Source organism: Cervus canadensis, chromosome 23, assembly GCF_019320065.1.
Source record: "Cervus canadensis isolate Bull #8, Minnesota chromosome 23, ASM1932006v1, whole genome shotgun sequence".
Classification (NCBI taxonomy): Eukaryota; Metazoa; Chordata; class Mammalia; order Artiodactyla; family Cervidae; genus Cervus; species Cervus canadensis.
This window is the reverse complement of record NC_057408.1, coordinates 57,960,806-57,979,199: the sequence shown is the minus strand read 5'-3', so window position 1 is coordinate 57,979,199 and position 18,394 is coordinate 57,960,806. Positions and strand designations below refer to the sequence as shown.

Genomic DNA, 18,394 nt, shown 5'->3' with positions numbered 1-18,394 from the left:
CTAGAAAAATGTAAAAACGCAGGTCAAACTACTGTCTTTGTCTCTCTGGTTCTGTCTCAGGCTCTGAACTTGGAGTTCTTTTGTTATTTTAATTAGGTTGGTGTGGTTTTGACTCTGCTTTTTCTCTTTCCAGGGAGAGTAAGTGTGCCCGAGGAATTGAAGTTTCCTCATGCTTGCTGTGTTGGCATTGCTTCACAAACCTACCTCAGTGTCCTGAACCCCGCTGACCACTGGCTGCAGGTCAGCATCGGGGTTCTCAGTGTCAGTGTTGACGGTGAGAAGGTGAGTTCCCTGTGTCTTTCTCCTGATTGAGTGGTCACCTTGTTGATGCTGGACTTCTTTCCCTACCTCTCCCTTGATGATGGGAGCTTGTCCCTGCCCTGCGCTTGACACAGAGGTGTTGGAAAGTGTCTTTATCTTGGTTCTCCTTTTGTTGTAGTACTTCTAGTGAAAGTGAAACCTGAGTTTGTTTCTGATATTACCAGGTGTTCAGTTCAGTCGCTCAGTCATGTCCGACTCTTTGCGACCCCATGAACCACAGCACGCTAGGCCTCCCTGTGCATCACCAACTCCTGGAGTCCATCCAAATTCATGTCCATCAAGGCGATGATTCCTTCCAACCATCTCATCCTCTATCATCCCCTTCTCCTCCTGCCCTCAATCTTTCCCAGCATTAGGGTCTTTTCCAATGAGTCAGCTCTCCGCATCAGGTGGCCAAAGTATTGGAGTTTCAGCTTCAACATCAGTCCTTCCAATGAACACCCAGCACTGATCTCCTTTAGGATGGACTGGTTGGATCTCCTTGCAGTCCAAAGGACTCTCAAGAGTCTTCTCCAACACCATTGTTCAAAAGCGTCAATTCTTCGGCGCTCAGCTTGCTTTATAGTCCAACTCTCACATCCATACATGACCACTGGAAAAACCATAGCCTTGACTAGACGGACCTTTGTTGGCAAAGTAATACTGTTTATTTATTGACCATAATACTTTATTGTCACTTGTTTATAAAATCATGTAAATATGCTTTTTGTGCTATCGTTTAAAACCCTGACTGGAGCTCTGAGTTTCTGGTCTCTGCTGGTTTTGCTCAGTGTGATTGAATATAAATTGCTGCATTTATCCAAAAAACCAAAACAAAACCCCCAAAAGAAACAAGTTAGTGTTGGGACCTATACCTGCTTTTGGTAAGTGAATTTATCTGATTGTGTTCTTACATGATCTTCTTTTTTTAATATCTGTCTATTTATTTACTTAACTGTGTCAGGTCTCCTAACTTGGAATCTTCATTGCATCATGTGGCCTCAGTTTCAGCACATGGGTTTAGTTACTTCGAGGCATATGGGAGCCTAGTTCCCTGACCAGGGATCAAACCCACATCCCCCATATTGCAAGGCAGGCACTCAACCAGTGGACCACCAGGGAAGTCCTTTACATGACCGTTTGAAATACCTGGAAACACTGTTTCAACATGAGAGTAGGAGTCTCTCACATGATCAGTCACAGCCACTGACTTCTAGACTCTAGACCCTGTGGGCTTCAGCAAGTGGGGAGGATGGGAAGCACTGTCAGCAGCTCCTCACATACAGATGTTGGTGGGCGGGTTTACTCTTTCCTCTTAGCTCCTAGTGATGACCTTGATTTACCTGATTAATAAGACTTTACCCTCTCTCTCCTTTTTCCCGACTCTTCCCCTCTGATCCTGAGGGCAGAGGAAAACAAGTGGCTGAGGAAAGGGTTGAGGGTGAGAGGTGGTGAGATTGGAGGGGTACATAGGAGGTAATGTTGTCTCTGGAAGTGGGAGTAAAGAAGATTCTCATTTAGGGTGAGGAGGGAGGGGTTTGAATGAGTCAGAATCGTAAACTTGGAGGCCTAACGAGGAACCTTGGAGATGAGTCTGCACACAGCTGCAGAGACCAGGTCCCAGGTGATGTCCAGGGTGGGAGGCGGGTCCTAGGGTGATGTCCAGGGCTGAAAGTGCTGCCATTTCCAGCACCCTTTCAAAGAAAGTGGAGGTAAAAATAATTCTCTTCAGAAGTCCTTATGGGAGTTCCCTGGCAGTTCTGTGGTTAGTATTTGGCATTTTCATTGCCTCAGCCCGGGTTTAGTCCTTGGTTGGAAAAGGTCCCACAAGCCATGTGATGTGTCCAAAAAAAGAAAAAAAAAGTCCTGATAAATATGACTGATTTTATTTTTCCAGATATCGAATTATGAGGCATGGGTGCTTTGAAGAGCTAACATGTCTAGATTTGGTAATTTGACTGTGAAAACAGATCTTAAGCTCATTGTTTTTTCCTCCTGATTTTCAATGTGAAGTTATTTCTTAACAGACCACATGTCTCTTCTTTTTAAGGTGGATTTTTCAGCTTATCCTTGTTTAGTTTTCAAGAATAGAGTCATCATAAGACCTCATGCCACAGAAGAGATTAAAGTGCTCTTCATACCGTCTGACCCCGGGATCTTCCGATGTATATTCAGTGTTGCTTCCTGGCCATTCTCAGCCGACGCAGAGACTGTGGCACAGGCGGAAGCCCTGGCAAGCAGGGTTGTCCTCACGGCCATTGCTGAGACCCCCATGATCGAGGTGACTGTCTGTGAGTGGGTCTTTGTCACACCTGATATTTTAATGAGGCTATGTAAACTTTAGAAGTAATATCTGGGTAAAATGAATTTGTGGATGACTGTGTCAGAAAGTTATAATCAACATAAACATTGGCTGTTAATATCTTCTTATTCCAAAATTTAAAATTATTTCTGGGAATGTGGTTAGGACTCTACTACCACTGTCAGGGCATGGGTTCAGTCCCTGGTCAGGGAACTCAGGTCCCACAAGCTGCAGAGCACTGCCAAAAACAAGACTCTTAAAATTATTTCTGTTGTTTTACAGAAGCACAGGTATACTTGCTAAGAAGCGTGTAAACAAAGTATAACATTAAACCCAGTTTTCCAGCTGGTTTCCATTCTGTAGTTTGATGTGTGGGGGTAAAGCACCACATTGAGGTTCTGTCCTCTGTTTTTTTCCATACCTGAAAACATTCCTATTCTACAATCTCCTCTTTTCTGGAAGTGAAAGAAACTAGGTCTAGCCCAGTTGGGACAATGGAGTGCCTTCTGGATAGGAGGCTCCTTAGGACAGTGGCTCTTTACCCTGGACATTGAAATAACTGGGGGTTTTAGGTGTACCCCAGTGCCTGGTCCCACCCACACCAGCTAAATCAGAATCATGGGAGGGGGAGGACGTGGCCAAGTAGCAGTGATTTCTAAACCTCATTGGATGATTACAGATTGTAGCATTAGTTAACATGTGTGACTGCACATGCAGTGTCTTATTCTTATTGGTTGTGAGTAGAATCAGAACTAGCACACTGAACACGATTCGGGAACCAGCGAGGGGGTGGGCTGGGTACAGAGCAGAACAAGCAGAACACTCTTCCCGGTGATTGGAGACTGAAGGGCCTATGGTGGAACTTGACGTGAGTTTAGCCACCCTCACTGGGGCTCTGAACTGCTCCCCCACACCCATTTTGTTCTTTGACTCAGAGAAGCTCTAACTGTGCTTCTGTTTTGAGGTGAGGTACGGGTGGGGTTCCCCGAGGAGGCTGATGAGGACCTTGTGGGCCTCCTTTCCTGCCTGCACATTCTTTTTTTTGTCCTCCCTGGGGCTGTGCTTACTGCCTGGGCTTAGCAGTTTACTTGTCCATGGTATGGAGGAGGAAGTAGAGTTTGTGGAAGTTCTGTTATTATAACTCGTAGTGCTTTACATTGTGCTTAAGTGGCATTTTATGAATTTTTCAATTAGCTGTGCCATGCTTGTTTCAGGGTAGGGACTCTCAGCTTTGGCACCATTGCCATGTCTGACTGGGTGGTTGTTACATGGTGGAGGCTGTCATGTACAATGTGGGGAGCTTAGCAGAGCCCTGGTCTCTGCTCACTGGGTGTCAGTAGCACCTACTTTCCCCCAGTTGTGATGACTTTACCAAATTACCCCTATTTGAGACAGTGTCATTGACTTTCTGTGTTTCAATGCATTCCACTGACCAGGCTTTTGAACCTGTCCTTAAACAGACTACATTTTTAAAAATTAATTTATTTTTTATTGAAGGATAATTGCTTTACAGAATTTTGTTGTTTTCTGTCAAACCCCAACATGAGTCAGTCATAGGTATACATATATCCCCTCCCTTTTGAACTTCCCTCCCATCTCCCTCCCTACCCCACCCCTCTAGGTTGATACAGAGCCCCTGTTTGAGTCTCCTGAGCCATACAGCAAATTCCTGTTGGCTATCTATTTTACATACGGTGATGTAAGTTTCCATGTTACTCTTTGCATACGTCTCACCCTCTCCTCCCCTCTCCCCATGTCCATAAGTCTGTTTTCCATCTGTTTCTCCATTGCTGCCCTGTAAATAAATTCTTCAGTACTATTTTTCTAGATTCCATATATATGTGTTAGAATACGATATTTATCTTTCTCTTTCTGACTTACTTCACACTGTATAATAGGTTCTAGTTTCATCCACCTCATCAGAACTGACTCCAATGCGTTCCTTTTTATGGCTGAGTATTATTCCATTGTGTATATGTACCACAACTTTTTTCTCCATTCATCTGTTGATGGACATTGAGGTTGCTTCCATGTTCTAGCTATTATAAATAGTGCTGCAATGAACAATGGGATACATGCGTCTTTTTCAATTTTGGTTTCCTCAGGGTATATGCCTGGGAGTGGGATTGCTGAGTCATATGGTGGTTTTATTCCTAGTTTTTTAAGGAATCTTCATACTGTCTTCCATAGTGGCCGTATCAATTTACATTCCCACCAACAGTTCAAGAGCTTTTCTCCACACCCTCTCCAGCATTTGTTGTTGGTAGATGTTTTGATGATGGCCTTTCTGATCGGTGTGAGGTGATACCTCATTGTAGTTTTGATTTGCATTTCTCTATTAATGAGTGATGTTGAGCATCTTTTCATGTGTTTGTTAGCCATCTGTATGTCTTTGGAGAAATGCCCATTTAGGTCTTTTTCCCACTTTTTGATTGGGTTGTTTGTTTTTCTGGTATTGAGTTGCATGAGTTGCTTGTGTATTTTGGAAATTAATCCTTTGTCAGTTGTTTCATTTACTATTATTTTCTCCTATTCTGAGGGTTGTCTTTTTACCTTGCTTAAAGTTTCCTTTGCTGTGCAAAAGCTTTTAAGTTTCATTAGGTCCCACTTGTTTCCTTTTGTTTTTATTTCCACTGCTCTAGGATGTGGGTCACAGAGGATCTTGCTTTGATTTATGTCACTGAGTGTTCTGCCTGTTTTTCTCCAAGAGTTTTAAATTCTGGTTTTACATTCAGACTACATTTTTGTAGCAGAGACAGATACTAAGTAGTGTTTGAGGCTGTCATGTTTTGACAGGCTCATGTAAGTCACACTTAGTGGATTGGTCTGCTCTTTGGAGTCACATGACTCACTTGGAAGAAACAGTGATGGCTGTGTCCCAGCCCTAGAGACTGTGATTTCACTGTTCCGGGGTGTCATTTGAGCTCTGAGTCCAGCGCACAGACGAGCCTGGGGACCTCAGTATAAGGGATGATTCAGCGTTAGCCCAATGGGGCAGAGCCTTCCAAGAGGAGTAGTTGGACCTGAAGATGCAGCAGGATATGATGGAGGAGCAGTGTCCCCATGAGAGGTGGTTCAAGGACTTCACACAGAGGCTGCATCTGTGAGACCGCTCAGTAACCTTCCTGATTTGTTAGAGGCTGTCCCAGGTGGCTGTAATGAACATGACATTTTATGTATGTATGCTTTTACTCTGGCTCTCTGTGGCCACTTGCTGATGTGTGTTCCCTGAGGAAAAAGATGTGAGTGCCTGTTGTTGCTGATGTGTTGTTGTTAGATTGTGAACTGTTTGCTTCCTACGTGGAGGTGAAGTTCCAGTTGTGACTCTCATGCTTATGTGACTGTGGCATTGAGTATCATTTCTTGTGTCTGTTATCTGTCCTGGCTTCCTCTTCTCTGAACTGCCTGTTCATATTTCTTGCCCATTTTTGTTTTGAACGTCTTTATCAAATTTTGTAGATGTTCTTTGTATTCTGGAGTATAAATCCCTGGCAGTAGTTATGCTTTGTGATTATTTTCTCCTATTTCTTGGTTCTTCAACACTGGATTTTTTTTCCCCCTTTGGTTGTGCTGAAATTTTCAGTATAACCTAGTTAGCCAAGAACCTATCTCCCACACATGAAACAAGGCTTGATTTTGCTCCCCCCAGAAAAGTAACCCTTGGAAAATTGCTTCAGATTCACTTCTTGAGGGTCAGGGTTAGCTTTCCTGTGACCATGTGAATGGGTGACCATGTGGAATGCACAATAAAGTCACTTGATAGAACTAGTTTTTTTTAAAAGTGGGGGAGACTGAGAAATTTAAGCAGATCCAGGGATTATTCCTGGTGCTTTGTAAATGTTGGATGTTATACATTCGCCTTTTAGATTGCACTGTAAGAAGCAGTGTGGTAAGTGGTTAGGTGAGAGGTCTGGAGTATCACAGAATCAACCAGGACAGCCTCCTATGTTCTTTGAAGGAGGGCTTCTCTTGGAACCATGTCCAGTGACAGCATCACTCAGAGATTTGAGGAGTGCTTCGGGTTCAATGTGGATGTACATGGAGACTTGGCTTTGTGGGCACATGAAGGCAGGACTGCATCTATGGTAGTGAAGAGCCTGAGGGCTTGACTAGCAGTCTTCTCAAAGCAGCCGCAGTTATGTAGTATATTTGGGTACATGGACTACATTAAAAAAAAAAATTTTTTTTTGGTAGAAAGTAGCAATTGTAAAGTAGCCCTTGGAATTACAGGTAAGCTTACCTTTAATACTGACTATTTGTGGCTAGAAGGTCAGTGATATAAACTGTCATATTTAGTAATATATTTCTATAAATCTCTTCTTCCCCCATAATTAGGTAGAAACAGAAAAGAAAGATGTTCTTGATTTTGGCGACTTGACTTATGGAAGCTGGAAAGCTCTGCCTCTAAAACTGGTGAACAAAACACATGCCAACATCCCCATCAGACTGATTATCAGTGCTGTAAGTACGCTGCTCATGAGGGACTTTTCACAGAGCTTTGTGGACAGGTGTAGGTACAGCTGGTAGCATCCTTGGCTGACTTCTGTCTAGAATGTCACTGTTTTTGTTAAGGCTCTGTGAACAGATGTAGCCTCCCACCAGCATGACACCATTGGCTCTGCTAAAGTAGCCCCTCCTGTTTCTGACAGAATGCTGTGGCCTGGCGCTGCTTCACCTTTTCCAAGGAGCCCATCCACGCAGCTCTGAGAGCATTGCCTTATGCCCACGCAATCGCACAGCTGGCCGCCCCATCGGTGATCAACCACATGATGCCTGCTAGTGACGACGGACAGGTAACTGGGAGTTGGAGGGGCTGGTTTAGAGTTAAGGAGGAAGTCAAGCTCCAAACTACTTTTCTTTCGCTATATATGCAAACATTTTTTTATTTTACAGGATCCAGAATTTCTGGTAATTTGGGTTCTTTTCCATAGTCCAAAGAAACAGATCACTTCTTCAGGTATCCTGTTTACATTTTATGGTATTTGCTTTACTCTGTAGCTAAATAAACTAGTAAGTTGAGGCTTATTTCTTCCATCAATGAGTGTGTCAGATGTTCCCTGTAATTTGTCAGATATTTTATGATGTTTTAAAATTGGGCAGACAGCTTGCTATTTTGGGTCAAACCCCTCCAAATGTGGGTAACCCAAGCAAGTAACACTGAAAACCTTTTGGGATCTTTTCTCTTAACTGATAATATCTAATCTATCAGGTATTTTCTTCCTTTTTCTCCTCCACTCATTTCTGTTTCTTTCTGAGTTCTTTAAAAAGTCATTTCGCTTAAGATTTTTTTGTACCCCCAAGGGCATAGTGTTGGTCCATGTGGCATTTAGGATTAAATAACTGTTGTCTGAACTAAAAGAATGACCTTTTATAGAGCTTCTAGACTCAGCAGAAGAATTTTTGGCAAGAGTCGATATAGAAGTTGATAGTCCAAACCCCACACCAGTCATTAAAAGCATCAGTCTTCGAGCAAGAACAGGAATTGCCCGCATCCATGCCCCGAAAGACCTCCAGGTACCCTGGGCTCCTCCCTTTGCTGTTACCATATGTCCACGTTGATTCCATGCTAAATATAATATTTAAAAAATGCCTGCTTTATTCCGTCCCCTAGACTCTGCACTTGTTTGCCAGTGTGACTTCCTCGGCAAGGCAGTACTTACCTCTGAAAAATGCTGGGAATATTGATGTACACCTGGATATCAAGGTAAGAATTTGTATCGGAGATGGTAGCTTATTCTCTTGGACTGAGATGATCAGTGACCCCTCAGGTTCTGAAGGTTGCTGTCCGCCCACCTTGTCTAGGGCTGGGGAGGTGGGGGAGTGGGGGTCAGGAGGAAGAATCAGAGCTAGTGTTGCCCGAGCATAAGGCAGATGACAGAGAACTTCGGCTGGGATGCCTCACATTGTACATATAAGAACCAAGCCCCAGATTAGTTCCTGAGGATGTGTTATCCTGTAGCTGGTGGGGTGGAGGACAGGACCCACGTGTGTAGATGTCACTTATGATATGTTTGGGTGTGTGAGGGGTTGTTCACAGTCAGGAAGTAAGGATGGGTGGGGCTCTGGTGGACAAGGAGGAGGGAAGATGTATGGTCATCAGTGGGAGATAAGGGCATGAATGTGTGAAAGCTGTGACTTATTATGTCAACATTTAGATCCCAGATCAAGGAAGTCACTTTTCAGTGGATCCAGAGAAACTATTTCTTAAACCTGGAGAAGAGCATGAAGTTATAGTTTCATTTTCTCCAAAGGATCCCACGGGCTGTGAGGAAAGGTAATGTAAAGCTGTTCACCATGGTGAGTTTGTTCTCTAGTGTATGGGTAGGAGGTCAGAGAACATGCTTTACTTCGTGTGGCAGACAGCACAGCTCTTTCCTTTTGCCTCAGACCTTTCTGTTCACTGAAAATCTCCTTGTAAACCAACTGACTAGAAATTAAGAAATCACTATTTTCAAATATATTTGAAAGTATTACTGTTTCTCACTAACCTCTCCTCTCCAAGGACACCATCTGTTGACCTTGTCAGTTGTTAAAGATATTTCCCCACTCCTTCCCCAAATCCTGAGTGAGTATCACCATACAGTGGTCAGAGTATCCTTGTCACCGGCTTATGAACTTGCCTGGTACACGTAGCTTAGCCCAGGCCCCTCCTGCCGGGTAGAGTCTCCACCCAGAGGCTTTCCTCAGCCCTACCTGGATTCCTTGCCTGTGAACTCCTCTCATCTGCACTCAGGCACGTGCATGTCTCCTTCCCCACTGGCTTCCTCCTCTGGGACATCAGCTCTGAGGAAGGGCGCACATTGTGTCCTCAGGCTCTTGGACGAAGGAAGTGTGTAGGACAGTAGCTGCCAAAAGAATTGAGTTCTGAACACTGAACTTAGGTGGTTTTCTTTGCTAGGATCTTGAAAATATTCGTGCAGCCATTTGGCCCTCAGTATGAAGTGATGTTAAAAGGTGAAATAGTTTCTTCGGGAAATAGGCCTCTGGCGCCTGAATCTCTCAGCTCAGATATTCCTTCGATTTTATCCAACAAGCAGTTTCTGGCCTGGGGAGGTGTCCCCCTCGGTAGAACACAGTGAGTATGCACAGCAGCTGTCATCACCCACTGCTATTCTTCACTGTCTCCATGATGACCATATTCACATTCTTCGAACTGAAATAAAACTATCTTATATTCAATATTCATCCTACCATGAATTCATATCTTTTAGTTAAATTTTTCATGTTTTTAAAATACAAGCCAAAAAAATTAGGTTTCAGTTTTCTTAAGCTCTTTAGTGAATTCTTTACTGATGACCAAACTTAGGCAGCTACAAGTATCTTGGTTCCTTCTCTGGAAAGCACTGGGGGCCAGTGGGAAGAAAGAACAGAGACGTCGCCTCTTAGAGGCCTTTACAATCCAACTGGTGAAGGGTGGTTTTCTGTGGGCAGCTCTAGTGAGAGCACTCTCAGCTGGACTCCTGCACTGTCCTGAATGGTCCTGGGATTTAGGACCGCCCTCCCCAGCGGCTCCTGTGCCCATGCAGCCAGTCCGTCTCTGAACACTGCACTTGGTTTTAATTGGCTTTGTTTTTATGAGAAAATTTTTTTCTGCAAGTCTTTCCCAGGCAGAGTACCTGTGGAAGGCTTTTCTTGGGTGTGCTAATAACCAAAGGTCTTTGATTTTACTCTGAGGTTAATTAAATGCAGCAGCATTTCCTTTTTAATACAAGGTACACAAGGCCTAGACCACAGCTTAGATACTTTAACTGTTAATTTTCAAAATTTGTGTAAAATAGATATTTATGCACATATTTTTCTCTTCTCCAGTGAAGAGAGAATGCATGTATTTGCAGAGGCTGGAGGATTTTCATATTGCCAGCCAGCTTCAGTGCTACTTGCATTGTGAGTTTTTTAAAAGTTAGGTTAATTGCAGTATGCTGTTTAAAAGACTACTTTGTACAGATGAGCCTCTTAAAGTAAAAAATCTGTACAACGTGCTTTGGACCCTTGTTTCCATGAAAGGTAGGTTTTGGAGCTAAGCATGGTCTTGACTAAATGAAATAGTTCACCTGTATTTTCTGATGACTATTTTGTAAAACAGGTAATTCCTACACATAGAGTGTGGATAATAAGGGCAGCTAAGGAGCTGTAACAGGAGAGAGATTAAACTGAAAGTCCTCTCCATTGTGGTGAGTCTTGAGTGCACGTTCTCAGAAATGCTGAGTTCGAGGACTGTGGAGCGCCACGTGGCTCAGGCAGTCCATCTGCCTCAATGCATTTTAGTCCGTTTGAACTGGCTTTGCTTTTATGGTTGTAGCAGCATCCATGGAAGAAAACCACATTTAAAATGTGCCATTGTTTCTAGGCTTCAGAAACTAGCTTTAAGAAACAATTCTGCGTCTACAACCCAGCATTTACGCCTGCTTGTCAGAGGACAAGACCAGGACTGCTTTCAGGTTTGTGGAGTACACGGCTCTGTTCTGTGTCAGGTTCGTCCTTGAAGAGTCTGTGTTACTGGCATGTTTTGTTTGTGCTGCTGTTCTGTCTTACGCAGAGGTTGTTTTTGAATTGTAGCTGCAGCACACTTTTGGCTCAGAAGAGCGATTGACCAGTAACTGTGAGGTCAGGATTCGTCCAAAAGAAGACATTTATATCTCCGTGTTATTTGCACCTACTCGCCTGTCTTGTATGTTGGCCAAACTCGAAATTAAACAACTTGGAGTTCGATCACAACCAGGTGTTAAGTTCACGGTAAAATAATTCTGCTTTTTTTTCTCCCATGGAGTTTATAATGTATTGTAACTATTGGTTAAACATTGGTAAATAACATGTACTCTTTTTTAAGTCAAAATATGTGATTGGTTACCTAGATTTACAGACAGATTAGAGAGTAATTATATACCTTGTAGAATTGTCCATTTTAAAAGCAGCCACTGTAGTAATCCTGTAAAATATGTCTCGTCTATGTTATTTCGATTTGAACTTCTCAGGAACCCATTGTTTGGTTAAGTCCAGATTGAAGTTGTTGATTTTTCAAGTAAATTTTCCTCTTTCAGTTCAGCAGGGTGTCTCCTGACATTACATGTTAGACTCTGTTCTGTACACAAGGGATACACAGATAGGACTTTTCTGTGTTGTTTCTTCCCAGCAAAATTTCAGAAGGTTTCAAGTTATTTCTTTAGCTAGATTCAGGGTGTTAAGAGAGAAAAGTGATAAACCCTGGAGGGGAGGAAAGAGGGACAAGGTAGTTGGATGAAACCCAAGCTCTGTGAAAGCAGCTCAGAACCGAGCAGCTACTTGGCAGTAGAGCTGGGACTGCAAAGCTGGTCTTTGCCCTGTTGTCACAGAGGAAATATAGAAAAGTCACAAGATTAACACCACCTAAAGGTTTTTTTTAAAAAGAATAGATACTTTTGGCAAATCTAACTGTATTTAATGCTGGAGGTGGACACATGCTCTGTGGAGCTCTTCATGTGGCCCCACAAGCTGTGATGTGCCGAACAGCCTGCAGAGTGGTGGTTCTCAGCCACCAGGGCACACTTGGTGGTTTCTGGAGACATTTGTGGTTTTTGCAGTTAGACTTTTGGTACCTGATGGGTGGAGGCCAGGGGTGTGGCCAGACATCCCCCAGTGTACAGGGCGCCCCACATCAGATGGCCCCAGCCCAGGGTCCACTGTGCCTAGGCTGAGGAGCCTGCTCTAGTTGGGTTTTTATTTTATTTTAATTTTGGTTATGTAGGCTTGAGGGATCTTAGTTCCCTGACCAGTGATTGAACCCGGTCCCCCAGCAGTGGCAGCACAGAGTCCTAACCACGGGACCACCAGTGAAGTCCCTGAGAAGCCTGCTCTAGAACAGATTTCTGATTGAATCTTTGGGTCTGTGAGCATTACTCAGATTTCATTTTATTTAATCTTTCTTCATCTTTTAACCTTTTAGTCAGTAGTCATTTGTGACTTCTTAGACTTCGAAAATATAGGAAGAATACTGGTATTGAGTGTTTTCAAAAGCTGATTCTCCTTGTTGTTTTCTAGCTTCTTGTATAAGATTTACTGGTAAGTTTCTATGGGAAAAGAAAAATTAGAAATATTTTTGGCTCTTGGAACCAACAGAGCTCACTGTGGATGAGGTGGACTTTGCAGGAGGTCAGATCTGAAGCCCTTTAAATGCTGTTAATTTTTACTACAAGGCAGGCAATACTGAGTTTTCATCAGCCTGAGTTTAATTTTTCAAAATGTTGTTATTGTATTTAATACATAACAACTTGAAATAAGCTACTGATGTTTTCAAGTTTGCAAAGGATTCTTTGGAACTTATTTTAATAATTAGGAATGAAAGAGCATATTTAATGGAGTGCATTTAAAGAGTTTGAAAAGTTTGTATCCTTGCAGGGTACCTGTTTCCTGCACTCCTATTTATAGGAGTGACTCCTGTTCCCTGGTGGTGCTGCGCGCCTGGGGGCTCCATGGCTCAGGGTGCCCCGTCTACCCTGGAGCCTCCACTCTGCACTTCCATGGCCAGGCTGGCTGTCCCCTGAGGCCCATTTGAGTTCTGGCTTCTCTTTGGCACACTCCTGACTCTGCTGGACCAAAAGTTAACAAGATTATATGCTCATAGATTTTTCTCCCCGCAAAACTTTTCATGTTGGAAATTTAAAATTACTGGAAATTTGAAAGAATTACTTGGCAAACATTCACATACCCTGCCACTTAGATTCTACACCCTAACAATGTGCTGTATTTCTTCTATCACATATTTAACCATCTATCAATTTTTTTTTATGCATTTAAAGACAAATTTAAATATCAGTGTCTTTCATGCTGAACACATCTTAAGCAAGCATATCAATACTAACCTTATTGTTCCTTTGTCATCTAAGCTTGGTTTCTGTAACAGTGAAAAATAATTATTCTTGCGATATGGGAAGGTAAATAATTTTGCAGCTCCTTGATTTGTTTTTCTCTTAAAGCAGAGTCTTTACTATAGATAGGGTTTGATTGGCAGTGGGGTAACTATTAGGCAAAGTACACAAAGATGAATAATTTTAATTTCAGTAAATCTGTTTTCATTGTCTTCTCTGACTGTAATTTGATCTTCTGTTTTCTGCTTACATAAAAATAATTCCAGATGTTTGTATTCTGTTTTTAGATACCTTTGTCTGGATATGGAGGCACAAGTAACCTCATTTTGGAAGATGTTAAGAAATTATCTGACAGTTACATGGTAACAGTGAATGACTTAGTACCTGGCCAGGAAAGCAGAGTTGTTGTTTCTGTCCGTAATACTGGCTCTCGAGCAGCTTTTGTTAAAGCTGTAGGTTTTAAGGATTCTCAGAAAAAAGTTTTGCTGGATCCTAAAGTATTAAGGATTTTTCCAGACAAATTTGTGCTCAAGGAAAGGACACAGGAAGTAAGTATGAAAGTATCTGCACTAAAAATATGAGCTCATTTTTAGGTTAAAGTAAAAACTATATATTTTATGGCTAAAGCTAACATCTTATTTGAAAGGAATATAGGATCTTATCTGATGTTGGAGGTGCTGTTTATGTGCATCAGTGTCTGCAGCCACTGTTTGTGTTTCTGTGACATTTGTTCAGAGTGAAATATTTAATATTCACTCCTGATTTTTTTCTTGGCATCAGGATGTTACTATAATATATAATCCATCAGACAGAGAAAGCAGTTGTAAAACCACCACAGAACTGTCAACTATATACTTTTTTGGTGGAGATGAAATTTCACGTCAGCAGTATCGAAGGTGGGTTACTTACCTTAGACCATGACGGGAAGCATTCATGGAAGTAATGAAGGCTTAACACTGGTTGGGATTTGTAATTTATGGCAGATGTTTTACTACTTATTAGTGAACTGGCAGGTGAACAGTTTTGGTAAAATTTGTGTGACCAATAAGCTACCTGTAGGAGAGATACAGGTAGAAATAGCTCGTCTCCAGGTTTCCTTGCAGTGTCCTTTTCTAGAGAGTGGCCTCTGCTCCTTTGTTCAGCTAGGACTTCATCCTTGGACCATCTTGATAATGATGGCAGATCAGTTTCAGAAAAGATTTAAAAACTACTGGAAGAAAGTATATTGTGTAAACACACCTGACGTGGAACATTTCTGGAAGTGTTGAGAATTATTTGAATGGATCAAGCTGTGTTTTAGACACTGTAGGGTGTTTAATTACTTAAAGCTTGTGCTTCTAAAAAAATTTAGTACACCAATTTAAATGTAGTTTTATGTGCTGGCATGTTGTCAAATTTTTATTTAGGTCTAAATATGATTTAGACTTATTTATGAATTGAAATCAGAGTTCTTATGTCACAAAATCTTTTTCTTCGCCTAAAGCTGAGTGTGAGGTGAGTGGAGGTCATGCCAATTCATGGTTCATGAGAAGTCACTGCCTCCCGGGAGGGTGGTATGTGTGCAGGCCAGTCTTGCCTTCTTCCAGTGCTTTGTGTTGTGCTGTGTTTTCTCCTGATACACAGTTCAGGAAACTGTACTGTCAGTCTGTGGAGGACTGTTAGAATGTTTAAAAAGAGTTCAGTGATGAGTTCGTACATAATAATAGCACAGACCAGATGTGAAGGGTTCGACTTGGAATGTGGTTTTGTCTCTCATTTGAGTATTTTAGAAATAGAAACTGACATTTGGAGATATTAGATCACAGTTTTTTGGTTTTTTCCCCTTTCTCTCTAGTGGAATATAGAAATCAGTGTACTGCTCTATAAATCCTTTTTGCCATTAATTTATAGTAATGAGATTTCTTTTGTTTGTGAACTTCTCAGTTTTGTAGAGAAATTCACTTTTCAGTTCTGTCACCTCAGAAGTCTCTAGAACAGGTCAGACTGACAGAATTACATGGCAATTTAAATGTTTTCTTTTGATGTATTCGGTTGTATCATATTCTTGGTGTATTTTTTCCTGAGACAAATTGCTAACTGACCAAATTATCACAAATACTGTAAATGCATGACTTGAAAAGAATCTAATTTTATCTTCTTTCTGCTCTTCTGTTAGAGAGTTGTTGTTTTAACATGTTTAACTGAAAATGATGATGTATATATACCACCATGTATAGCTTTTAAGGGAACTTCCAAAACAAGTTTTCTTAAATTACGTATATTGTGAATTAAGGCCTAATATCTATGTACTAATGCACCATGATGTCAGTGGGATTTGCCATTCATTGCCAGATGCATGAATAAAATCTAATGAAGGTTTTTTGTCTGTAAAATGCCTTTGAATAAAATCTCTCCTGACAGAGCCGTGCTGCACATGCCGGAGGTGAGAGAGCGGGTCCTGCCCAGTCAGAGCGTGCTGCACAGCATCGACTTTGCAGAATCATTTCAGGACGAGCTGCTTGTAACTGAAGGTGGGAATTTCAGTGTATTTTATTTTATTTTAAATTTATTTTGTTATTTGGCTACATTGGGTCTTAGTTGCAGTGTGTATGATCTTTTCTTGCAGCGTACGGGTTCTCTAGTTATGGCTCCAGAGCATGTGGGATTAGTTGCTCTGCAGCACGTGGAATCTTCGTTCCCTAACCAGGGATTGAACCTGCATCCCCTGCGTTGCAAGGTGGATTCTTAACCATCAGACTATCGGGGGAGTCCCTCAATATATTTTTAGATCTTCTGGGTCCAGTGATGTGATATAAAGAAGAAGAGTGTTGGTTTAGATGTGGTGTCAGGCTGAATTAGTCACAGCTCTGCTGTATGACTTTGGACAGATTACATCACTGAAATTCAGTTTCCTTAGCTGTAAAATGAGAGGAATAATATTTGTATTGTCTGCACAGAGTTCTTGTGAACTTTTGTGAGTTCAGATGAGAAGAGCTTTGTCTTGTAAATGTTAGATATTAATATGTTATTGCACTTAGTGTTTGGGTGGACTTGTGGGCAGAGAATGGTCATGATTAAACTCAAGTTATTACTGCTTAAGATTTCATGATTTCACACTTATGCTTATTTTGAGATATCTCTGCTCTTCTGCTGGGTGTGCAGTTTTTGAAGAATGTGATTGTGGTTGAGTGATTCTAATCTAGATATTTAAATCTGTTTGAGCTGAACAGTTCAAGTGTTTAGTGGTATTTATTACTCATACAAAATATAAGAATGGAGACATGCAAATTGTGTAAAATACGTGTACAGATTTTCATCACAGTGTTCATTATAGGAAGAAGTTAGAAGTAACCTAAGAGTAGAGGATTGTTTAATCTTGCAAAAGAATATTTTGAAGCCATTCAGACAGTATGATTCTGTATTAAATGACATGAAAAGCTCCTCATTTATTAAGAAAAAAGTTATTTTTAAATTTCGGATGTAAGATCTACATATGGTAAAAATAATATTTATAGTTAAGTGGGTAAAATTGCAGGAGTATACACACCAAAATACTGAGAATGGTTATATTCTGCTGGTAGAATTTCAGGCAGTTTTGTCTTTTCCCCAAACTTTTATTTTCTAGTTTTTTAATGATGAAGTGCGTACTCCTTCTGAAGTGGGAAATGATAAAGGAAAGGGTATTTATTCCTGTGTAGAGGTGACAGAGAGTAGTTTATGACCTTTCAGGCAGATTGGGAGTCTAGATCATCTGCTTCAAGGGTGGGTTAGTTACAAAGAGTGGAAAGATTGAAAACGGCTGGAAAGAGTCTCAAATTTGGAGCTGAACCTCATTTCATAGCCCACCTCTCTCAACTCAGCTCCTCCAAGCTTCACCTTGCGTGTCCCTCCTCAGAGGATGGAAGAAGCCATGTGGCAGGGTTAACCTGACTGTGCCCTGGACGCCATGGTGCAGCAGCAGTGAGCCCCGATGAGAACGGGGCCATGTGTGTCTGCAGCTCTCAGCTCAGCCACAGGACTGATTGGATGGACTTGGTGGGTGGGGAGTACAGGGCACGGTCACAGGGGTGGAACGTGTGGGCATTCTGGCCTCTGGGGGCTAAAAGACCAAGGACAGGTGGGGAAGTGCCGCAGGAAAGTTCTGACAGAGACCCTTTGTAGGGCTCAGGGGCTTCAAGAAGTGTGCCTTGCTGAGAGAGCGGGGAGCGGTTGTGAGGAAGAGAAGATGTGCACCATGGTGCCTGGGGAGGTGTGTTATGGCAGAGGGAGCTGGTGTGCAAGCATTTGGAAGGGGACGTGTTAAGGGTCATGCTGACAAACCCAGCCGAGCGCTCAGGTAACCTCCTGAGCCCCCCTGCAGTGGGGCTGAGTGGGGGCTTCAGGTGGGTCCTCGGTCACCAGGATGTACCCCAGGGTGTACTGGCCTCCTGGAGGTGCTGTGCACGCTGCCCAGGTGGAGGGGGAACGCAGCCCACTTGGTTTTGTGTTAATTGGTATAGTGGATCCCCATGAGAATGTTGCAGTTGAACTTTTTACATGATTGTTTTGAAAAACATTTGTTTGAGCATATTACTGTGATAAGCATTCATAGTGATCTTTTGCAAAATGTGTAATGATTGTGGCAAATAATTTCACAATTAGGCTTTTATAGTCGAGATATCTTAATATAAATTTTAATTTGTACTTCCTGTGTTCTTTCTGAAGTTTCATTTTAAAAAATATATAATTCTTAATATTTAATTTATATGTAGAATACAGGCATGTTCTCTGAAATTTCTTGTATGTATGCGTTCATTCAGACGGGTTTATCTCTAGATAAACTGTCTGATCAGTCTCAATACATGCAATTATGCTGACACTACCTGGTTTCTGGATTTGATGAGGTTAAGTGTCTCCGAGGCGGTCTCTCAGATCCACGCTGCAGATGCCGCTTCCTGGAGTGAGGCAGTGCTGCCTCTGAGCGCTGCAGAAA

The 18,394-nt window shown here is 42.0% G+C and overlaps 1 protein-coding gene across 5 annotated transcripts in view; it reads left to right on the top strand.

The window, feature by feature from the left end:
* The window catches only part of CEP192 (centrosomal protein 192), a 71,875-nt gene that overhangs the window by 33,106 nt on the left and 20,375 nt on the right, over positions 1–18,394 (top strand). For 3 of the 5 annotated variants that reach the window (XM_043443851.1, XM_043443848.1, XM_043443847.1), the window contains exons 19-32: positions 134–282; positions 2,351–2,581; positions 6,938–7,063; positions 7,252–7,395; positions 7,496–7,559; positions 7,977–8,116; positions 8,214–8,306; positions 8,758–8,876; positions 9,501–9,677; positions 10,950–11,073; positions 11,159–11,335; positions 13,731–13,991; positions 14,224–14,339; positions 15,844–15,953. In XM_043443851.1, the coding sequence (XP_043299786.1) occupies positions 134–282; positions 2,351–2,581; positions 6,938–7,063; positions 7,252–7,395; positions 7,496–7,559; positions 7,977–8,116; positions 8,214–8,306; positions 8,758–8,876; positions 9,501–9,677; positions 10,950–11,073; positions 11,159–11,335; positions 13,731–13,991; positions 14,224–14,339; positions 15,844–15,953 (2,031 nt within the window). The remainder of the gene's footprint in view (positions 1–133; positions 283–2,350; positions 2,582–6,937; positions 7,064–7,251; positions 7,396–7,495; positions 7,560–7,976; positions 8,117–8,213; positions 8,307–8,757; positions 8,877–9,500; positions 9,678–10,949; positions 11,074–11,158; positions 11,336–13,730; positions 13,992–14,223; positions 14,340–15,843; positions 15,954–18,394) is intronic. The other 2 variants (XM_043443850.1, XM_043443849.1) reach the window with 1 other exon arrangement.